Source organism: Chroicocephalus ridibundus, chromosome 8 (assembly GCF_963924245.1).
Source record: "Chroicocephalus ridibundus chromosome 8, bChrRid1.1, whole genome shotgun sequence".
Classification (NCBI taxonomy): domain Eukaryota; kingdom Metazoa; phylum Chordata; class Aves; order Charadriiformes; family Laridae; genus Chroicocephalus; species Chroicocephalus ridibundus.
In genome coordinates this window covers 6018763-6046569 of record NC_086291.1, presented here as the reverse complement: position 1 = coordinate 6046569, position 27807 = coordinate 6018763, and the positions used below count along the sequence as shown (strand labels likewise).

General features: G+C 39.2%; 1 protein-coding gene across 2 annotated transcripts in view; it reads right to left on the bottom strand.

Annotated features, from left to right (window-relative positions):
- Positions 1 to 27537, bottom strand: part of USP24 (ubiquitin specific peptidase 24) — a 66025-nt gene extending 38488 nt beyond the window's left edge. The window contains exons 1-16 of one of the 2 annotated variants that reach the window (XM_063345253.1): positions 27087 to 27537; positions 14338 to 14503; positions 13304 to 13371; positions 11669 to 11812; positions 11036 to 11158; positions 10262 to 10297; positions 9614 to 9679; positions 8010 to 8075; positions 6970 to 7044; positions 6081 to 6239; positions 4654 to 4768; positions 4021 to 4124; positions 2720 to 2827; positions 2098 to 2193; positions 1822 to 1983; positions 546 to 590 (exon numbers count right to left, since the gene is read on the bottom strand). In XM_063345253.1, the coding sequence (XP_063201323.1) occupies positions 546 to 590; positions 1822 to 1983; positions 2098 to 2193; positions 2720 to 2827; positions 4021 to 4124; positions 4654 to 4768; positions 6081 to 6239; positions 6970 to 7044; positions 8010 to 8075; positions 9614 to 9679; positions 10262 to 10297; positions 11036 to 11158; positions 11669 to 11812; positions 13304 to 13371; positions 14338 to 14503; positions 27087 to 27395 (1842 nt within the window). In that variant the 5' untranslated portion in view covers positions 27396 to 27537. The remainder of the gene's footprint in view (positions 1 to 545; positions 591 to 1821; positions 1984 to 2097; positions 2194 to 2719; positions 2828 to 4020; positions 4125 to 4653; positions 4769 to 6080; positions 6240 to 6969; positions 7045 to 8009; positions 8076 to 9613; positions 9680 to 10261; positions 10298 to 11035; positions 11159 to 11668; positions 11813 to 13303; positions 13372 to 14337; positions 14504 to 27086) is intronic. The other variant, XM_063345254.1, reaches the window with a different exon arrangement.
- Positions 27538 to 27807: the final 270 nt, after the last annotated feature.

Genomic DNA, 27807 nt, shown 5'->3' with positions numbered 1-27807 from the left:
CACAGGCGTACACGCTCAACAACAGATTAACTTTCCTCTTAGACTTCTAGAAGCCTAATGATTTCTATTAACGCTGCTGTTCGAAAACAACAGCTACTAGCTGTGAAGGCTTCAGTTACTTGTTCCTGGTCCCTTTCCAAATACACTCAAGGTGCCCTTCTTGGCTTTCTACTAGAAGTCCTTTGACACACACATATGCCATTTTGCTATCCTTAATCATTAAGCCCAAAGTACCACCTCCCTGCTAGAGAACATGCAAATTAAGTAGACAAAAAGAACTCAGTTGCACCAGGGAGAGATGATAACCACCACCGTCCTCAATTACAGGAGATAAGCAGGCCTGTTAGGTCATCAAAGGGCAAATCCAGTCAAATGATGTTACTTATTGCTAAAGCAAGAATAATAGAAGAATGAACCTGAAATACTATGAGGGTTAAGAGGTAAGAAGAAATTTCTGATTGGTGCTGCAAGGAGCCCTCTGATAGGAAGCAAAGGATACTTAAGCTGCATTTTGAAAGAGAACCTACAAAGAATAACCCTCCTACCTCATTGTTAGAACTGCTCATCACTTTTCTGGGAGGCTTCATTTTCTGTAAAGTTTGACCACACAAACCAGTACTGAGGTTGCTTGTTCAGAGAAGTGATGTCTGGTTTAAATACTGACAACAACCAATACCACCTACACACTTAGAGAGATTAAAGTAACCTGCCCGTAACAGAGAGCTCCCTACTGAAGACTCCCTCATGCATTTGAGAATACTGCCTTGATATTACATTCCCTCCCAGTTTACGTCTTCATTTCCCCCAATGAAGGGAAATAAGAAAATGATGTATTTTTAAAACACCTGCTGTATGGTTACCCCAATCCCCTCCAGCCTACAATGACAGCTTTCCTTTAGTATTCCCCACTGCAGCACCTCTGCTAAGGCCCTTGCCAGAACGTAATTAAAAAGAATGCAAGAAAAGGAAAGGATGGTAGAAGATCCAAAAGAAAAGACTGCAAGTTTTACAGAGGTTGAGAACACAAAGTTTGAAATCCGTATTCATAAACACACACACACACACACAAAAAGTGTGATCACTATCAAGCACCAACACACTATGCCTCCTAAACAATTAAAATCCTCAACAGGTGCTGCACACAGACAAAACTTAATTTACCATGAAATAGATGAATGAAAAAAGTACAAGCCTTTTCCTTTATCTACGGGTATACTTCAGACTGAAAAAAAGAAAACAGGAGCATTCCTGCAGACCTCAAGAAAAACTGCCCGCTACGTGAACAGTGCGGGATAGAGCATATGCAGTCCTTTACGCCATGCACATCTCTGCTGCTGCCAGGAAACACCTTAGCACAGGCAGCTGCAGGAATGGCTTCTTCATGTTAGATTACAAGGGTTTAAATATTTTATTGAAATACAAAACTACCACAATATCAATTTGCATTTTGAGACTTAACGGCCATGCCAGAACACATGCTTAACTCAAAGAAAACTAATCTAGGCTTTCACATGAAAGGGACAGTTAAAACACTGACATACCTTTATAGTGGTTCCATTTGCAAATTCTAACCTTGGGCCCATCCTGGTAGTTTCCCATAAACTGATCACTCCTTGTGCTGAAAATTTGCTTAAAACAAAGGCAAGAGACTTACTATGAGTCTCATGGTCAACAAATGGCTCACACAAAGCCTACCCCTCTCATGGACTCCCCAAGGTAAGAACTTACAGATGGGACACACAATTTGTGCATCTTGAAAGAAAGGGCAACAACAAGGCTAGATAACAGTTTATTTTGGAGAAGATAAAATAGTAAACCAACCCTCTTAATATCCTCTATGCATTTGATTATGTAGCTTCTTTTGATTGCCTCTTTCACTGCATAGGCATCACTGAGGATTGTCAGATGTTCCTCCAAGGCCTGCTGAATAAGACTACATGGTAATGTTGGAAGATGAGCCAGCTCCCAAAGTACCTCCAGCACCTAGACAAAGTAGTGCAAGATTAGTTAGGACCTAGGAAGTACAGAGACGAGCAACTCTACGTTTAAGAAAGCAACAAGAAAAAAAAAAAAAGATTTTATTTTGCATTCACATGCCTTCCCAGTGGTTGTCTCCACTCGTGCTTCTCGACCAATGCGCCCTATCAAGCTCAACAGCTTCTGCCGCACTCTATCGCTCTCTGTCTCCCAGCTCTGCGTGGCAAAGAAATAACATTCACTATTACAGCAGCAAGCGCTGTCAGTCTGTTAAGTCTCAAGTGTACACAAAAATACAACCTACAATTGTTTTACTGCAGGAAAATCAAAATACAAACAAGTATGTTTTCACAATCCATACTTCCTTATTTTTGTTACTGGAGTTAACAGTGCTAATTTGCTCAACTCTTTTTCAAATATAAACTAGAAGAGATTAAATAGAATAATAAAAATCTCACTTTAAAGCACCTTTGCACTGCCTATATAATGTACTTAAAATCTAAGTCAATTAGGAGAACCAGTAGCTGATCAGGCTTTTGGATTAACAAAAAAAAAAAAAAACAAAACAAAAACAAACCCCACCACTCCAGTATTAAAAGTGTTATTTTACAGCCAATTTTATATTTATATTTTTATAGAGAAAACAAACGTATTCAAGGCATTTGCCTTTTGGTAGGCTGAATGCACAAGTACATCTCATCAATTCTCTTCCTAAGGAACGTAAATTCATGTGAAAACTTACCTTTTGGATTAGGACAAATAAATGATTGAGTTGATCTGAGCTAAACTTCACAGCAGCTGCAGCAATAATGGTATGTATGTTTTCAATCACAGTGGAGGATTGTCCTGACTGAAAAGAGGAAGGACAACACATGAAGGTAGGTCTTTATCCCAAATAGGATAAAGAATAACTTTTACCTAAGCATTATCCTACTATTCGTACTAATGAGAAAGAATATCAGCCTTTGACATGTTAGAAACACGAGGTAAGAATAACTGTCTCTGCTTTTCATTTTACTGGCAGGGAGGTCTTTGGAAGTTATTCTAAAGCAGGGAAGAACAAGTTAGTCTGCTGTTATTACGGCAGCTTGAGGATGCTGCAACGGCCCATAGCACTGTAAGGTGTGGTGCCAGCAACACAAACATCAACACTTGTACTGCTTGGTGAAGTTCACGTGTGGTGCTCCATCTCTGACACTCTTTAAGGCTTTACTCAGAAGTGAGCAATACAAAATCTCCTCCCACACTGATGGGAGCACCATGGTAACAGCAGCCAGAAGACGGGAGGACATACTGCATTTTATTAAAGAATAAAAGTGAGCAAGCTAGAATCATACTTCAGCTCTACTAAACACGCAAGACTTGCTACCATGCCTGCACATACTGCAGAGCCGACAGCGTCCAATGAGTTTAGTCTAAAATTTCAACATTTGGACAGAGAAGAAAATGATTTCCTGCAGTGGAAGATTATGTTTCTGGTCAAAATTTCCACATGTCATTTGCATTAGGCAGTCAAACCTTTCCTACACAGCAATACGCTGAATATACATAAAGTGAATGTGAAAAGATGACTTGTCATTCAATTATATGTATGTACCGGAAGTTAAATGGGAATTCATACAATTTGAGCTCACTCTCTTTAAAGTCACACTGTGAGCTGCATTCAAATTTCTACCTTCAGCCATGAAAATTAATATCCTTAGGCATGGTCTTTGGTCTAGACAAACACTCTATTACCTATTTCAGGCTGACAACTTCTTATTCCAAGTAAAATATTTTTGCAGCCCCTTAACACTTATTGCAAACAACTGAACTGCATCATAAGATTTAACAGCTGTGTTACAAGAAATTGCCAGAACACTTGATTTTAAACGGTAAAGGAAGAAGTAGTAGAATGCCTTCGCATTAATTATACCGTTAAAACCTCAACACCTCCACTTTGCAATAAAGAGATGCCTATATTATAAACTGAAAAATCCCACCACTAGAATGTCTGCTTTTGTAAGACAGTCTAAAAGCACCTGCCTAGTCCTGGTTGCTTACCTGAATTCTCCAAATTTTAGTGAGCTCGTCTAAGGATAATTTACTGCCCAGCAGTTCAATAATTCCCTTTATACGATCACAGTATTGCGCTTGGTCTATATTACCTATGAAACAAAGGCAACTAAATTAATATATTTAAAACATTATCAGATACATTAAACGCGTAAGAATGAACAAGCTCTCTTAAAAGGAGTAAGAACAGTTAACTCCATTTGAAAATTCTTTCTTTAGTGTTACAGACAAATCTAGCAGTTCAAAGAAAAAGAAAAGGCTCCTGACAATTTTATTTTGTTTCACTTCATACATCTGATAGCAGTTCACACCTATAGGGTCTTACTACTTGGGAAAAAACCCAAGATCTCTTTTCTCTCTTCTCTAGCGGCTAAGAATATACAAAGATAAACTGAGAGTAAAAATCCCCGGTACAGCAGAAGACATCTGCACAGGTGTCAAATAGAGGACTAGATGACAGCAGCAGAATTTGCGGGTTTTTCTTACTCTATTTTGAAGACAATAAAAACCTTGAACTCCTTTATAATAACGTTCCATTAAAACGTATTGAAAAGGACAGACAAAATTTTTAACTTAAAGACATTCAAAGCGCATGACAAAAGTTTTCGTGAAAGTGCTTACCTTCTAGAGCAATTGACAGGACAGAATTTTCTACTAGCCAATTTAGTAACCTGTCTGTATCTATTGCATTCTTCACCGACTTGGATACAGTGCTGTCTTCTATTAATTTTGTTACCTAGAAATTGCAAAATGTGAAATTCTAACAATGATTCCCACATGCATTATACACGCACACAATGAAATCTATTCAAAAGGCTTACTGTGAAGTTTAAGTGCGAATCCTGAATTATTCTGAGCACAGGTGGCGTTTGGGGTTTTTGTTGTTGTTGTTTTGGTGGTTTGGGTTTTTTTTGTTTGTTTGGTGGGCTTTTGGTTTTTGTTTGTTTTTGTTTTTTTAACAAGCTGTTTAAAGGCAAATTTCTAACCAGAAACACCTCCCTGTCATCAGTTGCTGATGCAGTAGATTCTTATTCCCACTGTGACACAAAAAAGCTGGCCTGTGCTGCCAGGTATATTTCTACATATATACCAGAAGTAGGTTATCTCAGGCTTCTGCTTGTTACACTCAAATCAGTGTCCTATTTTTTATCCAATACGGAACTGATACAGGCTCCTCACTCTAGGGAGGAAGAGTACATTTCTGCTAAGGCCTTCAAAAGTCACACTTTTATAACTTCACCAAGGACACATGGCATTTATGGTTAAGAACCAAACAACAATGAGGTTTAACACCTCAATTTTCCCATAAATAAAAGAAGCAGAAAGCACAAAAGAGGGACTCTAAAACACCTTACGATGTCTGCATACTAAAAAAATGCCTTTTTTTGGGACATTGAATTGTACAAGTTCTGGAAGGAAGAGATGAATGAACAACTCTATATTTGAAACACAACTCCCATGACAAATAAACTGTTTTCTTCTACTTAGATATAGAATTCTAGCATAAAGAGCCCTGGTCCATAAACTTCAGCTGCTAGGTGCTACTACAGTGTCCATGTACAACCAAAATAAAAAAAAATACAATTATATAGTGTAATGATCTAACTGGACTGAGACATCAATCTACGATTAAGTCCCATTTGGGTTTTTTTCCCCCCTTTTCTCTCAATGATAGGAAAGAAAAGGGATATCCCATAAGATGCTCTGAATTATCAGGGTTATCTCAGAGTGAATATTCAATGGATAGACCATTGCTTATAAATCGATCTGAAATTGCAGTTCTTAGAAAAGGTTCAAGCTACGCCTAGTTGTTTTCTACTTGGGAGGCCGCGGTCCTTGCAGTGGCTACTAATGTTACAAACAACTCTTGTCATATTAACTTGTTTTGGTATTTATTACAAACTGAGCTTTTGCTAAGGCAACATAATTTGTCAGGAAATACTGCACCACCTCTTTTTTAAGTTTGTGGTTGCAATGACTTCCTAACAACCCATCGCACCTACGCGCACGCACATGTACACACACGCACACACGAAAAGCAAACCTACTTCTTTGAGGGAATTCATTTTTGCACTGAAGTGAGGAGATTTTAACATGCGCAAGAGAATGTCCAGCCGTAAGTCATCTACCGCAGTTACCAAATCAGGTTGGAAGCGCATACACAGCAGTTTGATACCAGACAAGAGTTCGGGGATACTGACTAGTCTCTGTTTAAAACAAAACACACAAAAAAAGGGACAAATAGAAGCGTTGCTATTCTGTTTAAGGCTTCAGTGATTCACAAAGAATAGGTTTAGTGACCCAATACAGAGTGTTTAATCTATGAAATGCAGCACCACGTACATCTGAAAGTATTACTTGTACACTAGAAATTCTAAGACAACAAAACTTTTGATTAAAGTAGACTCTCCTGCTACAGATTTGGTACACTAAATTGGTCCTCTGTAGTCACACAAACTATGCATACTTTCCAGTTTACAATTAACAATTTAAGTCTAAGTAAAAAGTCAACACTTCTGGGTAACACAGGAAGCAGTCACAAGTTACACGGCCATTTTATTAACACTTACCAAATTCTCAGAAGCAAACAGCTAATGCAACTGTTGTATGTACACAAGTTAGAAGAATTTAACAGACTGCGGATAGTAAGCACCTTCAAGTCAGTTAGAGAAGGGAGCATTCTGTACACTTCAGAAGGGGACCAACAAAACCATATTCGATAGCAACAGTAGCAAAATATTTTAAAAACCATCATGACATCAGATATTTACTGAAAAGGGTATCGAATGGAATTAGGTAAATGTATTTTGTACTATGTCATTCAGAACAGGCTGGATTTTTGCCAGTGAAAATAAAGCTATTGTTCAAGTCTACATTGCCAGCATTTCCAAGACACACAGTAAATTCTTCCTAAATATTTAATATATAAAACATTACCTTGTCTTTCAAGTCCTTCTCTTCTACATTCTGTACATATTTAATCATTTTATGAATGATTGGATCCAGCATGGGCTGAAGAATGTGAGAAAAGGCATGACAATCATTTTATGTTTCCTGAAATCAATTACATTACTCAGAAGATCTGGCTGCAGCGAAGTGAAATACATAGCTGAAAGCTCACAATTATCTTAGACGTAAAGCAACACCTACAACTTACATAAAACGATCCTGCTATGTACATCCCTAAAAAGAAGCAATGAGAGCAAGAAGCCATTTCAGACCACCATAATACAGGCTTTTTTTTAAAAAAAGAAAAGAGATTGTTCAAAAAGCATCCCTTACTAGATACATATGCCCCTCTGACTCCCAGTGGCTTCTAAACTACCTCCATTTCAAATAAAGACTTTCAGTCACTTATTAAATCAATAGCTTTTGTTAGTGAGCGTAGGTGTGAAGCCTGGGGTATATTTGCATGTACAAATATGACACGGTGAATTTTTTTTTCTGTATCACAATTTCTTTCCAGTGTAAACTCTCATATCCATGTGCTTGACCTCAGTCACAAAGCTCAACTTTAAAACAAAATCCATCCATCAAGCTAGATTCTTTTCCCACATGCTTTAGACTGATGAAGCTTACTAATGGCAGCCGCAAAGCTTCTCACTGTTGCAGATGTAGACAAATGACTACAGATCACCGTGCTTAGAAAATGAATCTGAACATTGCCTGAGCCCTCTATCCATCACCCTCAGGATGCTCAAAATGATTCTTGTACTTTATGCAAAGTGACTTTTAAAGGCTTTTTGAATTAGTCACCAGTTTCACACCAAAACAGTTGTAAACTAATTTTCAGTCCTCTGGTTTTTCAAATTCCTACGGTAAAAAGAACAGGTTTTCATGTAGTTGTCTTTCTGATACCAGACTGCCCAAGATCTACTTTAACACAGAGGACTACAACCGAATTTGAGAAAACTACTACAATCATGTTTCAAGGCTTTTCTATTTGTTAAAAAGAACTTATAACAACGGCATTTTACCTGTACTACGGAAGAGTTAAGATATTCTGCACAAACTCCAAATGGCTGAACTAATGCAGAGATTGCCTGAAAGAAATACAGCAAATATTTAGATGCACATGTAAGAGATCTTTTCAGAGCTAGTGATCTATACCTTAAAAGGCAAAGTGAAGGTAAGTATTTATTATTTATCTCATATGATAATTTCCAGTCATTTGCTACACATTGATTTTGGTGTGCATCTCCTTTACAACAACGCATGGTTCAGGAAAGAGATTTACTCTACGGCATACAGTACGTGTTATATATTTTTGCCTGAAATAAAAAATGCCTTCCCAGTTTTCACTAATCTTGATCCTCTCATCATTCTGCTTAGTCTTCTCTGCCTAATCCTGTTTCAGTTACAGAAGTAAACAGACACATCACATTTTGGTTGCTTTCTACAGAAATGAGAAGTGTGAATGTAAGACTTGAGGTTAAAGCCATATGGTAAATTTCTTCCCCAAAGCATTAAGTGGGAGAAAGCTTTTGTAAATGTGTCATATACATGTCAAGATCTCTTCAATGCATGACTTTTTTATTATTTTTACTTTATACTCACACTATATACCTATACTACCCAAACTATATTTGGGCTTATATATGCAAGCTTTTCTATGATTTTCAAGTGATATCTATCATCAAGAAATTAAATGTATAAAGACTTTTGTTTGCCAATAAATAATACTAAAATCGGTTTCTTCTCATACTGGACCAAGAATTGTGAAATTGAGTGTGCATCACTGCAACCAAAGGCCTAAATTAAGTGATGATGAACCAGACTTCCTTTCTAAACAAGCAGTTATTACTCATTAAAGAAAGCAAAAATTTCTATTGCAGTATCAGGATTTACATCGAGTTTCCTTATTCTTCTGTCATGCTCGCACATGAACCTATCTCTTTATAAAGCAGCAAATATCAATACTCCAAGAAAAGAAGTTGAATTATCTCCAAATGGCATTTCACTGAAAGCAGACTGATTTTATATTGAGGGACAAGATAGTAAATGACATAGTTTTCCCTTAGCCTCCTCATTCTTCAAACCTTGGAAGATTATGAAGTCTCCTGGATATAGCTTAGGAAGCTAAAACTAAACAATCTTCGTCACCAAAAACAGTTTAGAACTGTTGAATGAGTCAGTTTTTAGACAAAGCTCTTGAAAAGTTGCTTAGGATTAGACAGTGTCTGTTTTCCTAAGGATTTTTTGTTTCTTAAACAATGATTTCTCTAATAAATGACAGAAGTCGATTCACTTGCAGCTAAATGCAGCTACAGCTGAAGTAAACAGAAAACCAGGGACATACTTGTGAATTTACAGTCAAACTAGACTGGATTGATATCTAACTGGAAGGCTGAATGTTAGCCAGAGAGGCACACTAACGCTTCCTCTTTTCTGTGATGTCTCAAAAGCTTTTGAGTCAGGATTCTAATTCACAACCTCATTTGACCTCCAGTCTGACTGCACTTTTCCAGGGCTCAGTGGGAATGTTGCTCTGGTACCAAAGCAAAGGTAAGAGGGACGCTACTGGTTCTGCATGAAGTGTGTAATGGAAAGGGAGAACTCTCGTGACAGTGCATGAGCTTACCCCAAGTTCAATATCTTCTGAATTGAGTTTGGACTGAATTGCTGAAAATCCACCCAACTCTGCAAACTGAAATAAAATAATCAGTATTGTTAGTGAACTACAGTATTTTATCTTTTAAATAAGTTATTATAGAAAATACTCCCTTGAGAGTTGCTGGGATGCCAACAAGTATCCTTTACCGTGGAACACGACATTCAACGTAAGCTTTATGTTTTCATGGGAATTCAGGGGCATGGTGGGGAATGCAATTATACCTGGTACCATTTTAAACATCAAGCTAGAAACTCTGTGTTAGGTAAAAACGGATACAGGGAAGAAAGCGAGACCAACATATAGCAAGAGCCCAGCATGTCTGACTGGGAAACAGCATGGCAGCCTAAGCTGAGCTCTTGACTTCTCTAGTCACAGCTATCATGCTTGGGTGAAGGTGCTCAAGGGAGAAGGGCAGCAACTCAGTAAGATTTATTTAGCAAGGCCCCTTCCCTACACGTAGGCAGGATTAAAATCTGAAAGTATTTTCTTTGTGGTTGTCACAAAAGTGAAGAGTGGAAAAACAAATTGGGGGGGAGGGGGAGGAGAAGAAATTATCTCTGAAGCCCAGTGAATTCAAATAACAAATAACATTCTGCTTGGTTTACATTTACCTACCCTGTTTACCAGATCCACCAGCCACCCATGAGGTTCCTTGAACAATTAAAATGTTAACAAGTTAGTAGCTGCAACAATCAATGCTAAATGTTCATCTTCTGAAACAGAGATTTGGACAGACACATTCAGCCCATTAACCCACACCCCAAATGCGTGCACTGTTACTTCAAAGAAAACAGCAAGGTGTTCGTAACAGCTCCTTTACCAAGCTCTGGGAGGTTCTCATTAGCATCATCCTTTTTTGGACTCTGCTTGACATCACTGACCATGTGCTGCGGCAACAGTACGCACTGTGGCTGCTGACTCACGAGCAACTATATTTATAGCACATTAGCAGCATGGAACGTTACTAAAGAACCTTTACCAAAGCAGGAGACATAGAATTTTCTTTCTACTGCCACAAACTTGTTTTCTGAAGGAGAGAACACCACCACCAAGGCCCTTTTTTGGACCCACCCATCTGGAACAACTGCGACAAGACAATGCAAACTTCAAAAACTGCCTCCTTGCCAGCGTGTCTGACCTGAAGATATCCTATCCTTGTCTGTCAGACAAGTATGAATTCTCTGCTAGAACTGTACACTTTGACTTATCCTGGTTATTTCACACTCAACAGCCAAACACACAGACCAACATATACTGAAGATCTATTTGCTGTAATTCTTGGTGACACATTTAAACTTCCTTGAGTTATAAATACCTACTGATCAAACTATCTTTTCTGAAACAAACATCTACCCTAAAAACAGGTTTTTAGGGCATGGCCATGCTCACCTTCTGAAAAGTGGATATGGGCGAGACAGCATGCATGTTCCCCTCCCCGAAGACTTCTGCCCAGTTTCTCTGGCATACCTTCATTCGATTCTTGAAGTGATACTCATTGTCGGGGTTAAATGCCTTGAAAGAAAAGCCCATGGCAATGAACAACATGGCTTATGCCAGTCTCAAAACTTATCTTGATAATGTCTGACTTGTTCAGTTGAGCACTTGACAGTTAAAGATTTAGCAAAAAAATAAAGTTTAACAGAAGACTCCCGCTCCTGCCTCTCAGTTCTTGCTGTATAAAGCGTTCTGAAGCTTTCATTCTGTATAGACATATCCAATACCCATGTGAGCCAGATATCCGTAAAAAGGGGGAGATGAACTCGAAGTACCAGTTTTAAAAAATAAATGGTGAAGTGACGGCAGATATTTATTTCTTTTTTTGAGCGTGCTAGTTTTCAAGACCTTTGAAAAGCACTCGCCCCTTTATCAATTACATACTGGATGTTAAAAATCCGCAGGAAGCAATGGCTGCAGGTTGTAAGATGATATTTTACAACTTAAATAGTTAGAAAAAGCAGCAGCAGCATAAATATGAAATGACAAATACCCAAATATTAGAAACTGCATCAAAGAGTCAAATACCATTGTAAGTACACCAAGCAGGCCAACAGGAATAGGGTCTTGTTTTACTCTTTCTGCAACCAGGTCCACTAGCAGCATAAGCATGTTGTATATTCCTTCATGGATTTCAGTTCCCCACTTGTGAACAGCACTGGATGTCAACAGCTGAAAAAAAAAAAATTTCTTTTTTTAACACAATCACAAAGCAAGAGAAATTTATCAACCCCTGAGCCTGTTTTCAGAGCAAATGCTTCCTTAGAGTGTGCTGTCTGCCACTGTCTGGCATGTTTTTCAGATGCTCTTCCTGCACTGGTGGCTTAAGAGTTAATTAAATTTGTAATTTCATTGAAGAACACCTTAAATCACAGTTTATGACAGAAAATAAAATGTAGCAGAGCCAACTGTTTTCCATTTCCATGCACTAGTAAGGACTGTAACCTTTGCAAAGAGCAACTAATATGAAATTAATTAGTTTGCAGATTGAACCCACAACTATTAAATCTTCAAGTAGGCGTGCCACAAAGCTGCACTGATTCAGCTCTAATAACCATTTACCAATTCACACTTTTTGAGCAGTTTCTATTAGAAAACAAAGAACGTGTACCATGAGGAGAGAGGTATTTAACACTGCTTTCCTACCTACTGAAACGTGTTTTTTAAATCTGGTCTAACGTGATAGTTTATGAAGGACATGAAGCTTCTATCTGCAAACTTCATTTAATTTCTGCTAGCTCTGTCTGTACATAAGCAGTTAAAAAGCTTAATATTTTAAATACAATTACTTTTTGTACCATTTTAAGGAACAATAGAGTTTCTTGCAAGAATTTCAGTGTATTGTAATTCAGCACATTCTGAACTTAGATTTCTACAGATTAACCTTCTGGAGGAGCAATCTACACTGTTTATTTAATATGGAAAAAATACCAAGTGATTTAAAAGCATTATATGTAAGGTTATTACTCTAATACCCAAATGAAAAAAATAATTTTTTACCCTTAAATTTCTATCTTCCTTAAAGATTCTTTTATTCTCAGTATTTTAAGATTAGGACTGAGCAGCTCTTTAAAAGGTCCATACATATTTTATGCATATGGTCTAAAAACCGGGCAAGAAATTAGGCCGTATCCAAAATGGATACAGTAGTGGGAAGTAAACTGGTTTCAGGAGCTCTGTAGAGAAAATTCACAGTAAGCCGAAGAAGAACAGCCAGAGAGGCACATCAGGCATTAAGCACTGAGGGGAAAGACAAATTCTTAACAGAATGCAAAGAGGTAAGAAAGAATTTAGCAACCTTTCAAAGAAGGAGCAGAAAGATGAGAGTTAGAGGAAATCTGATTCTGAACTTGCCATTAATGGCTGTATCAAAGGGTCTTTAAACCTGTCTTTAGGTTCTACTAATTACTATAGCGCCCTTTATTTAGGAAAGGAAAAAAAAAAAGAAAAAAGCTATGTGCTAGAGTTGGCCAGAGTTGCAGAACTAGGACTTTAAATGATTTCAATGTAAGTCTATCTATGATTTTAATCTAGTAAAATAACGATTTTAATCTAAGGAAACACTCGGTGGCTACCACAGTTTCTGAAGGCTGGATTACAAAACACTATTTCCACCATGAACACCACAAAGAAACATTGAATTGGTCCACTGTACCTACTTACCTTTTTAAATGCTTCAGGCATGCATCTGTCCATAAATCTCTTGCAATTCTCGTCAGAATCAGAAAGACCTTTACAGAAAGGAGAGTGCTTTTTTGAAGTATTTTTTTTAAAAAATACTTTTTAAGATTACCTCTGGGAGTTCGTTGCAAGATTTTGGGAACACCAACGAAAACCAGCAGTAATAAATGTGCCACTGTTCATTCATAACTGGCATACTTTTTCAGCCACAAAAAGGGGTGAGTCAAGAGAACTTGCCTTTTAGAAATAAGAAGTTTCCCAATGTTCCATGTTTTACGAGTTCTTTAAGTATTATTAGCACTAGAATTATTACTTCAAAGTATATAACTTACACTAACTTCAGAACACTTCTGATGCTTCACAGCCTCCACCCAAAACCTACTCTAAGAACCCACTTTTAACACAGGTTAGAAACAATGAAGCAAACAAGAACCACCTAACAACTTCCATTCTTCCAACAGATTCTAACATCCGTTTAGTCTGCCATCAGGCACGATGAGTAACTGTCTTGCATTCTTTATTGTTTACCGGTTGTTGGGTATGACACTTCCATAACACTCTTAAACCCAGCCAAAGTACTGAATATAGAAAAGTCAAATTCGGGTCTAATGCAGTACAAGCATTTTGCTGGGGAAAAACAACCAGTTATACAAGCGTGGATTTAGATGACAGCTTGTTTTTACGAATGGAAAATAACGAGCACAACGAAAGAAAGAGTAATTCAGCTCTGAAAAACAGTAATTCCTATAATCATTAGAACATAAAGAAACATGTGCTCCGTTTTAAAAAACCTTAAGTAAACAAATTGCTTTAGAGAAAAAAAAAAAGAAACTGACATTCTTTTTACAGCATCGGGTAGAATAGTTCACTGTTAACCACTTTCACAGAGATGTGATCATTCTGCAGGGTGCTAAGTTAACAACTGCAAGATTCACATGGAAGACACAACTGCCCACCATACTGTCTACCAAATCCTTTGAACAGATAATCTTTATATGGGTAGAAAGAGAACTTACCTAGTCTTGCTAGGTATGTGGATGCAATTAGGCACTTGCCTAGAGACTCTTCCCGCTTATAGGGTATGGACCAGTGATCTGTTAAAACTCTGCTCTCCAGTTCATACAAGTTAGTTGTTGGAAACTCAATACCTTCACCGGAGCAATTCCCATTTTCATCATTTTTCTGTGAATAAAAAGGAAGTTCAAGTGAAACAATTTTTATCACTCTCTCCTAGACACTTTAAAGGATTTAGCAGCTTCAGAAAAGCATCTGTGCTTGTAACAAGCATGTCAAATTCTCAAAAACCCTGAGGCTGCTTGTGTTTTTCTAAAGCAGGACTTAATATTTCAATTTGAAGGGATTACATACCTTTATGTATTTCGTGTAGGTGATAACTACTATGTTTACATAACTAATCACTAACTAATTGCCTATTTAAGTGGCAAATCTTGTTCCTTAGCATATCAGATCCTAGAGCCAAGTGATAAGTACTTCCAGTCCCTGTGAGACTGTAGAGTACAAACCTTGATCTTCACAGATCTGCATATTAATCCTCTGTTCAACAACTGCTGCAGAATAAGAAATAGTTTATTCTAAGGGAGGCCAATTTCATCACCCTCTCACCCCATCACATTAAGAAGCACAAGACACTAATCCAGTACATTAGGATTATTTTTTTTACTAGCTAATTTTCTAAAGAAAAATTTACATCTCAAATATAGTTGTCCAACAAGGAAACTACAATTGTCCTGCTCCCAAAGTCAAAATGAGTTACTGGAAAACGTTCTGGAAGACAAACAGGGAAAAAGCAAGCAGATGTCTGCAGCTAAGCTTTACAGTTTTCCTTGCTAGTGCCACTAAACAGCAGCTATTTCTGTGTACAGGCAGAACACAGAATTAGCCCCGTGTTCTTTGCTAAGTGCCATATGAGGTAACTGCCTCAGTAGCATCAAATGAAAGAGTAGAAGAGTTATCCATTTATCTTCTTTTGTTTATTTTTTAACCTCGCATAGATGCTAGCTACCCAATGTGTCAAAGAGTTCACATGGACTAGCTTTCCCTGCCTTCACAAGAGCAGACAACTCAAGCAGGAGAAAGGACAGAATGTCTGGATCAGGCCTGGCTGCAACTGGGAGCAACTGCCAGAGAGGGAGGAAAACACAAGTGCAGTGATGGTAACAAGATCCCCGAGAGAGAAACCAGGGACACGTAGGGAGGAAGGACAAACAGGAAACATGTTCAAGAGATACCAAAAAAAAGAAAAAAAAAAAGAAGACAGTGTCAGGAAAGTGAACAGAAAGAAATAAACATAAAAAAAAGAACTGAACTCAGGAGGACATGATATACAAAGAACAAAATCACAAAGAACAAAATCAATGTATGCAGACAAGTGTGCTTCCAGCTCTCTCACTGCACTTGCTATTTGCAGGATTAGATCTGTTTATTAAAAAGTAAGTGTGGCACATTCACTTTCATAATGATTCAAAAATAGTAAGCCAAGGAAACAGCAATTGTATAGAGCTTGCCCTTTAAAGTTCACTGGTGCAGGTGACAATAGCACACAGCGGCTGGACTTACTAACACGTGCTAAAGAGCAGCAGTAGAATTCATAGAAATGGAACACTGCTCAGAAAAAAACCCATATGTCAGTGTTTGGGAAATAAGGTGGACCTTCCCCCAACCCCCTACCAAACATTCAGTCCTAAGTTTGTCATTATGGGAAGTTGTACTTTAACAGACCCGAATGTCAACTTCTGAAACTGTAGTCATCTGATCCAGTGCTGTGCATGGAAGCCTAATGTAATTCACATCTAGCAAACCATGCCCTGTTTAAATACTTCAGGTTTTGGAGAAGAGACGTTTGAGGGTCTAAGTGAAAAACATTTAAAAGCAACAGTTTTCTAGGAAATAGCCTGCTGTATTGATTAAACAAACAACAGTTAAGTTTACAGCTTTTGTAAGGGATATCCATCCAGAACACAAAACATTTCCTGTAGAAAATAAATGTGCAGTTTTAAAGAAAACCCTTACAGTAACAGTACGGGATACAATGATTAGTCTAATAAAGTTAGACTGAGTATAATGTAAACACCCAGTTGCTCGGTGTTCAGCGATTTCAGTTCAGCTTAGGCTTGTAGCAACATTTCAATGAATTACAGTAACTGAGCTACGGTTGCTCCAATCCCTGGAGGAAAGCGACCATGTTAAATAAAACTATAGTGTTAGCAACGGACAGTTTAAGAGGTGCAGTCCTTCAACTGTTGCTGAAAAAGTCCACTCGTTGTTCTGCTTCCCCATCTGCATTGAAGCAATGGTGCTCTTTATTTACCTCTTTCCACACAAGCGATTGCCAGTGTCCGTACTACAGAAATTCATAAGGAAAGAGTGAAATAACACATGTTCTTCACTATACATTCAGCTCCCATGAATAAGGGTATTATCATAAATTGCACTAAGGACACATCTGCCCTATTGCTGGATTGAATCCACCAACAATGTAGTAAAAAGATTTTTTTTTAATTATTTTTTTTTAACACAGGAAATAGTAATGAGTGTGGTACTGGGAATATTGCCCTAATAACAATGGGAACTATTTGCACTGAAGGAGCACATCTTTGGCACATTCCACTAATTAGACACAACAACTCTTCTTGCTTGTCAGTTTTCTGCCACTAAAACCCTGCCCAGAAAGTATCAAGTGTAATTATTTATTATTTTTAGAGCATATCACACACAAGTAGCTTCACAGCTACCGTGAAATCTACAATCTCAAATAAATGCCCAGTTTAAAACTCGATTTCCCCTTCAAAGCATTAATAAATTTAATACCCTGCTTTTCTTGGAGATTACTGCTATGTTCAGTTTATATTACTGCAGACTGAGTCTTGTTTCTTACAACCTATCCAGTATGAGTTAGTCTCTTGAAGGACTTATTGCTGGTCTCTCATAATTAGGTCCTTCTGAACAAAAAAAATCCCCAAACTATTCACCATCCAACTTTTAAATTGATTTTAAATCTTTAAAGTGAGGGGTTTGTTAAGAGCAGCTGCGGTAGGAAGGTGCAATTCAGCTCTGCTCTTGCGTAACATGATGTTGGCTCGCTAAACATAGGCTGAAGCTCTTGCCTGCTCTGCCGACATTCACAAACCCAAGTGAGCTCTGAACAGGTAGCCACAATTAACACATCCTAACTGAGGCACTGGGAATTGTCACTACAGACTCTGCTGACATGGGTCCACAGGCGAAATAAAAGCTTTTAAAGAAAAGAGTATGCTATCCATGAAAGCAAATAGTACACAAAAAAAGTACATCAGCCTCCCAGGAAGTGTTTTTCCATGTTTCTTCTTTGAGGAATTACATGTTTAGTTTGTTTGGTTTTTTTATTTTTTTAAATATACAAACAGAAACTACCTCCCTCCCCTCAAATAGATGACTTAAGAACAGCGTCTGCCAGTTGATGATGACCTAAATCACAACTATTCCAATTCTGGCTGAATAGACTTAATACTGGACTGGCACCTGACACGTTAAGGATTTGTAGAGATATTCTCCAACAACAGAATAGTAAAAAGGCAAAAAAACCCAAATCACCTATTCCCGGCAGCCAACGGGTAATACAAAGATAAACTGTCTGAAAGTCTGTAGGAATCAACTGTTTTCTGAAACAGAAAGTCATGGTGCACATCACACATCCCGTGACTATTCTCCCCTTTTGTAGGTGAAGTCTTGAGACCAAAAAACATTTGCTGGCAAACCTTTAACATCATTTTTCATGTCTTCTGATTTATCTCTTATTACACAGAAGCCCTGAAGATCCCCCTTTCTATCAGTCTGGACTCTTTTGTCTTATTTTCAAGGTGTGAAAATGCAGTTATGTCCAAACATACAGACATGGGCTCCCTAGAGAAATATCCTCAGATGAACAGTCTTAACCACTGATTCAAGACGCTCATTGTGGGGACCTGGCACCTCTCGGAGCTGTTTGCAAGGCTGAATAAACAAAAATTGTTAAATATCTGATCAATAAAACATTGCGTAACTCTGTAATATAAAACTTTCCATGGAAGACTAACACAGAACAAAGATTAGCCCTCACACAAAAAGTGAAATACAAATTAACTTTAATTGCCAAAAGGTCACAGTTCAAAGCTTCAAAATGTATTCTTGCAGTATTCAGCTAATTAACTCATCAAACACTGTTTAACTAAAGCCACTGACATTTACCATACCAGTCACTTTACATAAAATAACAAGGAGTTTAAGAATGTGTTTTGATGCTAATTGTCAGTCTTAGTAATGAAATTACAGTCAAATTATAATTTAAATTTGTAAATTTGTTTTGATAGATGGCTACCAACAGAATTTATTATCACCAGAGCTAAGAGGCTCACATTATGTACTCTTGAATCTAGTATAACTTACAAAACAGAATCCCAAAGTCGTGTTTCCTTCAACAAGCAACAGGATCAGACTTTTCTAAGGCACCAGCAGATCAAGCAGTTCCCTTCACTCTAATGCCTCTCTAGTAAGCGATTTTCACAAAATGACCACTGTTTTCTAGCCAAGAAAACACATTTTTGATGCTTCAGTGTTTTGTTTAAAAAAAAAAACAAACAGCAAACAATTTTGTTACTATGCACCTACAAACAGGACCAAATTTAATTGCTCTGAAAAGTAGTAATGAAAAACCTGCTTAGAGACAGAACTAGAAGCCAAAAATTCTAGGTCCACCTTTCAGTTTTTAATCACAGACATACTAAGCAATAATGAGGAAATACATTTTTCAGTGCTTCAGCTTCCACAGCTGTAAAGCATCTACAGCGATACCTCCCCCTGCCAGTGCATGCTGATGCACCATTCACTACCATTTGCAAAGTACTGGGAGATGCTGAAGTGGAGGGAATGTGAGAGAAATACATCAAATACCCATAAAAACAGATCAGAGAGCAGAGAATGCTCTGTCTATTATGTCCATCAATTTGTGGGAGAAGCTATGAATCCTGAAGTCATGACTTGACAGTCCCTCTATCTGCCAGACTACTGATTAAAGCAGCTTTTACTTTCATGCCTGGATGTCAATTCTTTTTCCTTTTAATTAACTCCTAAAAGGAGGACATTCTATTACCTAGAACTGAACCACAGGGGTAAGAATTTAAAGGCTTTCAAATAAATCAAAGCTACCACCTTGCACTTACACTTGAACACACTAAGTATGAGGTATTGAGTGTTTAAAAAAATTGTTACTTTTTCATACCTGTAACCTACTTGCTTTTTATAAACTGCTACTCCAGGAGCTTAAAGAGCTTCTTTAAACTCATGTTAAGTGGCAGACAAGGGAACAAAACTGAAGAGTATTTCCCAGTTACCTGTTCTTGCCATCAGATCAAACTCACTCAACCCACATTGCTAAGAGCAAGCTTGGTATCCTTTTACAAATATGACGATATCAATAAGTGTTACAAAATGGCATCGTATATGGAATTTCCACATTAGGTTTGTTATTTGGCAATAAGAAAACCCACTGTGATTTCCTAAATGTTTTACTGACACTATAGACATTTATGTGGGAAGTATACTACTGTTTAACTGTTCTAAGTCCTAAACAGAATCCACAGAATAATATCTGTATGCAAAATTTCTGAGAACAACGATAGATAGGAATGTTTTCTGTTATTTATGTTCTGCTACGAGAAAGTGAGCTAGTTGGGGAGATATATGGATGTTTTATTCTTTTTGCATAGAAATTAAGCTCTTTGGTTCAAATTTTTTCTATGCACTACTTTACACAAGCAAATGTGTTCTTGTCAGAAGAAAAAAATATTAGTATTTCATCATGCTGGTGTAAAGAAATGACTGCAGCCTATCACTACAGGAAAATAAATCTTATGTTACAGACTGCAACCAACTGAAGCTGATTTGGACTCTCACCTCACCATAAAGACATCCTAAGCAAATTCTCATTTATTTAGTGAAAGTTCTCACAGCAAGTTTTGGACACTGACCTTAACTAAGAGTAGTACAAACGCACTATCAAAAATGCATGGTTAAACTAAACCTTTCTTAGTAGTTGTAAGGGATTATAACCCTTTACAACCACAATCAACGACAAAAATCCCATGACGCCTCCCCCTTCCACCACCTCTCACAACCAAGAACTGTGTAGGACTGGGAATAAGAACACAATATGAATTTAAAAATAAAAATACATTCAGCAAAGCTAGAAATTAAGTAGGATTTTCTAAAACCATTGCTTGTACTCACGTCCCTGATTTCCAGGGTGATGGCGGGATGTTACTAAGCAATATTCCCCAATGCACTTGCCTAGTTGTTCAGAGATAAACACAGTACTAAGCATTACAGCAGAACAAAATAACTAAGGCTCTGTAAAAATCACATTTGTGATAAAAGATTTATTTAACTTAAAAAAAGAGGAATATCTTTGCCCTTTTATACTACTATAACAGTAGATTCCACTGCAGTGGAATCTGAGACATACAGATTTGTTACAACCACTTTTGGCAAGGTATTTTAAAGTTTGATAACCAGTTGTAGGCCAGGGAGAGGTCATGGAAAGCCCTGTTAAGGGTGCCATTCATAAGGACCCAAGGAAAACATGCTTATCTTGCACGTGTTTTCAGTATCGTCTGTGGTTTTATTTAAAAAACCTATTCTATTAGCGTAACCACTAACAGCCAGACTCTGAGTTGATACTATTTTTCCTCCCAAGCCTCGAGTTTTCATAAGCACAAAACCCCATGCTTATTTCCAAATAACTCAAAATAACTTTTTGTGGTATCAGATAAACATTGTGCTTTAATACAATAAAAAAAATGAATCACAAATGCTTAGCATTTCAGTACCTAAAACTAAGTCAATACTTCTATCTCCCCTTGCCAAAACACCAGGCATTAATAGAGAAGTGCTGCAGAAACACTAGTTAAAGTATTTATTATAACATTTTAGTGACAAAAGGTCAGGCTCTGGAAGGGAGAATTAATTCAGTAACACTGCTAAACACTCACCTATGCTTCTGTTCTATGGATGCATACTGATGTATAGTGAGACACAAACTAGAACTGACAAAGCAGATGACAACAAGCTTGAATTCAAGTTCTACAATGTATTATTACAAAATTGTGATTAACTAATAGGAAAAAATCTTTAAATGCCTCTTGAGACCACTCTGCTGGGCATCAGAACTGCTGTAAAGTAGTGAGCAGGAAGATCAAGTGGCAAAAAACATTGTGTACATTAGCTTTGTAAAATTTATTTTAATTTGGTTCATGAAGCATAACTGAAACATACATAACTGAAACATACATACCAAAACTATTCCTATGGCAGCACAAATAAGTGTTCTTTTTCAAAATAAGAGCTTACAAAAGAAACAGGCACTTCCTTTCCATCTTTGCCCTCCTCACACAAAGAGCTACTTGTTCCTTAATCCAAAAGCAATCCAAATGATTTGCTGGAATTAACTTCTAACACTGGCTAATTTGTTTTTATTCTCATTCTTCCTCAGTATTTCACTTCCTTATTAAACAGCTGCCACAGAATAGCACTGTAAACTGGGAAGATGACCAGAAAATGCCTCCAGAGAACATTATATCAAAGACACTTCCTGCCCAGCTGAGAAATTGGCTACACAGAGCTAGCTGTCTCCTACCTCCACTGACCCCACAGGCACCACCTTCACTGATGAACCAGTAACTATAAACTGGTAATCTCAGTCTGAAAAATTACTCTGACAATCAAATTACATGACAATGGATTTATAAATTATTCGAAACAAAGCTTACATTTAAAATTAACCAACTGCACTTCCCAGTATTATCCCTATTTCCCCTAACTTCATGTAGCATCTCTATTACTCTGTGTTATATCGAGAATGAAAACCAGGGTATTTTTTTTCAAAAGCCAAGATAGCATTAACATAATCAGAATCTAAATAGAGGTCCTAGACCAGGGCCACTAATTTTTGAAAACAGTGATGCTGAAAACCAGGACTGCTAAAATACTAATGCCACTTGACATTCTGATGGCACCCAGCCAGGGAGTCAATGCCAGAATCCACCACAGAGCTTTATTTGATTGCTTAATTGTTTTACGAGGCCAATTCCTAGACAAGCCACACTGTAACACTTCCACACGAGAATGCCAGAAATACTCACTTTTGCAGTGCTCAACACTACTTACAAAACAGAAGACTGACTTTAAATTTATAAAATTGTAGCGTGAAATCCATCTAATTTGCTCGAGGGCTTTTTTTGTCTTTAAATAAATACAGCTCCTTCCATTCAAGGATCAAAGACTTCTCAAGGCTGATGTCTGTGGTACTGCTAATAAAGAACACACCATTATCCTCATTTTACACACTAGAAGCTAAAACAGAGGTTAAGTCACACACCCACTGTGATGCAGCACATCTGTGGCAGAACTGCCTTCAGTACTGAGCTTTAATAATGAGGAGAGACAGGGTTTTGGACACACCAGTTCTGCAGCATGACTAGTGAGAATGTTCCCGGCACTGTTACTCACTACAGTTGCTGGTCTGTTTCTTTTATAAAATCCCCTTCTCTTGAAATCAAACAGCACCTCTAAAAGCAATCTTGGACAAGTTTTATTATAAACCTTATCTAGTAAAACCTGGCACATATGACCTTTTGATCCAGTTCAACTGAAAAAAAAAAACCAAACCAAAAATCAAAAGAGCACATGCTAAAGGAGACAGAAATAGCTAGAAGGTAATATAATCCGTTAATCACAATTTACCCAAAAGGTCATAGTAATGACTCTCAGGAGCTGTTTAAAAACAAATCAAGATAATTTTAGTAAAGGTTACGCAAACCGTTGCTATATGTTCAATACTGTTAGTCTAAGTTGGTTCCTACCCCTTACTGCAGTTTTAGGTTCTCTGGTCACAATCCCCACATTCATTTGGCCTGCTCTTCTTCATCCAATTCCCCCCCAACTCATGAAAGTCAGCACTTGTGACACTCGTGGTAATTCACGGATACACTGACAGACACTGTCATCACATCGGTTTATAGTCTTATCTTAAATTATAAGGATTTAGCAGCAGTTCATAAAACAGCTTATCTGTCAGTCATATGAAAAGATGAGTATGCCATCCTTCCACTCCCCCGACTCGGCAAAGAATCACGCTGTAAAAATCTGTACGTTCCCTAAGGAATAAACTCAGAAATCCCAGATTCTTGCCAAAATGCACTTACAAGTTTTACTTAAGCTGACAGACATAAACATATTAATTATGTCAAACAGGCAAAGACACCTCTTGCAAAAGCAGGTGATTTCAGACTACCAAAGTGGTTTGGCACTACACTGGGCAAAACTTCAAACCAACTGTAAACCTAAAGCAGAACTTTCTGATTTTTCAGAAGACAATCGAATGTTAAAGCCACCTTTGTATTTCCAAACCTGTCTGCCCTTTTTCTTTTAATGAGTTAAGCATGGCCATGCTAACAGCATCAACTCCAGAGATACACTGCAGCTACTAACGTAAAACTGAATCAACTGTACGCTCCTGGGAAGACATTTACCTGCTGCAACTGAAGTTTCAGCCCTTGGGAAAATGAATTTACGTATGTCTTCATCTCAAGTCTCAAAAATAAAGCACACAGCACGCGTTGAGCCAGCGCATAGCAGCTGTCTTGCTTCCAGGCCAGTTATTCCGAATTCAGGCTTCTGTAACACTTCCAGACACCCCTGAAGACCAGCAGTCTAGACCACTGAGAGAGGATTCACACTGGTTTTACTGTCTTATCTAAAGAAAACATGTTTTTACTGGCATATGTATCTGGTCGCTGTGCTATTCTCAAAGAAAAGCAACAGACAAGCCTTGCTTTGATCAACATGCTTACTGAGCAGAACAGATTCTAACATTATGTAATAGAAACCAAATAAGCATATGCAAACATAATGGCTTCATTACTGATTAGGGAAAATGTAAAGTGTTTAATCATTCATAAATCTATTCTTATATGCATAGTAAACTGTACTCAGCCAAAAAAAGAACGTAAATACAAAGTACAGACCTGTTACACACACATGTTTGAGACTGACTAAAGCTTTCTTCTGATTTTTGAATTAAAAAAAAATCCTAACTTTTGTTCATGAAGATTACTAGACTGGAAAATTTTATTCAGGGGAACATTTCTAATAATTGTGCTCTTTTAATTTATACGTTCATGTACATTGCTGACATATAAAATCCCAAAATTAAGCCTAGAAATCTAACACACTACCTCCCCACTACATAAAAGTTAAAACTGGTACTATGATGAGAAGGAGAAATACACACTCTAAGAGCTGTTAGAGAGAGAGATGATACTGAGGAAGGTAAACAGAGATACTATCTTGTGATAATTCAGATGTTATGGGGTACAATACATTTCAACATAATGTATACGACTACAGTGAATAATACAGCTATTTGTGCAATGGCTTTCTGTACAGCTTCAAATGCCATAAGCTTGTGCTAAATGGAAAACTACCTGCTCATTAACCACCTAAATAATAGCTGTAGTTTATTAAATGTAGTTCTAGACCACATTTAAAGAATAAAAAAACCCTCAAGAACGGATCGTGTATCACTTTTCCCCCTTTTATAAAATATATGTCAAAAGCTGCTAAGTTGTACTGCAACATTTGACAAGTAAACACAGGCAACAATTCCAAGTTATAAGATTTTTACAGGTACTCTTGTACTACAAAAATATTGGTTTGCATACACATGCAGGAGTTGACTGATGCCCATATGCAAATTAATCCAATTACTAAATTGCAGCCTGAATTTATATAAAGTTTCATGTAGCAAGATACTTCAGTCCTTCTGAAATGCCTACTTTGTGGATTCACAGCCATTTGCCTATATTGAAATGTTTTGGTTTCTCTCCTGTGTGTTAACAAGGACACAAGTCAAATCAAACAAGAACATGAGTGGCAAAGGAAACTATAATGCGTAAGTAAGTTCGATCAGACATACAAGCTGAAATAACAGGGGAAAAAATCCTCTTAGTCAGAGTTGTCAGTGTCATTTGTAATAGGAACAGGAGGGGGAAAAAAAAGTGCTTCTCTGAAGTTTACACTGACAGCTTCTCTTGAAATGTCACACTGACAACCCAGATTGTCCCAACCATAACTATATCTGACAGGAAAATCCACCCTCTTGATGGCTGTAGAGATTTGAATACAAACAGGCAGAACTCTCACTCCCAACCCTTCAAAGCAAAGGATAGAAACAAATTCCCTATTGCTTCAATCAGTGAAGTTACACAGCGACTCCCCTTCTGCACAGCACACACACCGTCCCACAGACCACCTCACTCCACGAGCACACATCATCAGCTTATACGAGCTAAGGATCTAACCCAGTTAATTCAGTAAACAGGATCACATGTCTTTATTCTGCAGGACTGGACTTCAATATACTTGAGAGTATGGATATGAATGATCTGTGCAAGCGTAGCTATGTACAAGAAGGTATGTGCATGTATTTTCCATATACATTTTTACAGATACATACACACACACAGTTTTATTCACAAGCTCAGGCACCCGCTATTGGCCACTTCTTGAGACAGACATTACGCAAGGTGGCCATTTGGTAACACACAGCAGGGCTGTTCTTCTGTTGTTGCCCCCATGAGCTCCATAGCCTGGACACTATTAATTAACTCTTTTCATAGGAGCACTCTGAGAAGTTCTGGAAAAAAGACCTGGAAGAGGAGAAGGCTTTACAGGTAAGTGCTACAAAACTGTTCCAGGCAGCAGGGAAAATGCCATATCTGCTGGCTGAGGACTTCACAGTTCTGGAAGAGGATGGAAGAGAGAAGAGAAAAAGGCAGACAAGGAGGAAGGAGAGAAATTGGGAAAGGCTGGCGTTCTCCAGCACTTCTATCTACTTCAGGTCCACTTTAGAACACAGCTATAATTTACGTTATGAATTAAAGCCTTTGTTCTGAAAAATCAAAGAATCATACAATGATTTGGGTGGGAAAGGACCTTTAAGATCACCTAGTTCCACCCCTTGCCCTGAGCATGGGCACCTCCCACTAGACCGAGTTGGTCAAAGCCCCAGCCAGCCTGGCCTTGAACACCTCCAGAGATGGGGCAGCCACAGCTTCCCTGGGAAACCTGGGCCAGGGTCTCACCACTCTGAAAGTGAAAAATTTCTTCCTGATATCTAATGAAAATCTACCCTCTTCCAGTGTGAAGCCATTACCCCTCGTCCTATCACTACATGCCCTTGTAAAGAGTCCCTCTCCAGCTTTCTTGTAGGCGCCTTCCAGATACTGAAGCTCACTGTATTTGTATTTCTGAATTTATGCTTAGCTTACCCGAATAACACTGTATGCAAAGTAACACCCAGACCCCACTTTCCTTCACATTGTGCAAACAGTTAAGAAAATATTAGACAGTCATTAGTCACTCGGATTATGCAAGAAGGCATGAGAGGGGGAAGAGTGAAAATAAATAAATAAATCCTACGGTAGCCACACATTCCTAGAATGCCAAGGAGAAGCCCGGGTGCTCTTCACCTTGCAGCGATCGCAACGGACAGCCACTGCCGGGCACCGACGGGGAGGGCGGTGGGAGAGAAGCCGCCGGCCCGTGTGGTGGCGGCCCGCGGGGACCCTCCCGGTCACCCCCGCAGCGGGGAGGCTCCCGGGGGAGCTCCCACTCGCCCCGCCGCTGACAGGAGGCCGCCCCCGGGTCAGCCCGCCCGGGGCAGGCCGCGGCTCACCTCGGTCTCCACCACTTCGTGGTAGGCGGGCGGCGGGTCGAAGCCACCTCCTCCTCCTCCACCGCCGTCCCCGTCGCCGCCGCGGGGGCCCTGCCCGCCGGCGGGGGAGCCGTGCCCGCCCGGCGGGCCCTGCCCGCTCTCCATGGGCTCGTAGCCGCCGTAGTGGAGGCCGGGCCGCTCGTTGGTGAGCAGCGCCACGGCCTCGTTGATGTCGTTCTTGGCCAGGCGCAGGGCCTTGCGGATGGCGGCGGCGTCCGAGAAGCCCATGCAGAGCAGCGTGGTCATGTGCTGCTCCTCCTCGCTCTCCATGGCCGGGCCTGGGGGGGAGAGGAGGGGGCCGGGAACCGAGGGGCCGCCGGGGCTCAGGCGCTGCCCGCCCCGCCCGCCGCCATGTTGACGGCAGCGCCGCTCCCCTCAGCCGCCGCCGCCCCCCCGCGCGCGCCCTCGCACACACACGCGCTCCCCCTCCGCCCCGCCCTCAGCCCGGAAGCGGCGGACCGAAGCCCGGCTGGGGACCGCACGCCAGGCCCGCGTCACGTGAAGGAGGAGCAGCGCGGGCATGAATGGAGTGTCAGGGGAGCGGGGGGGGGAGAGGAATGCGAGGGAGAGGCCGTCGCCATAACAACGGGCGCGGGCGGGCGTGGCCGGCGAGGGTCACGTGAGGGGGGAGCGGCGTTGCCAGGGCAACGGGACCCCGGCCGGAGGGTCGGGCTTGTCTGCG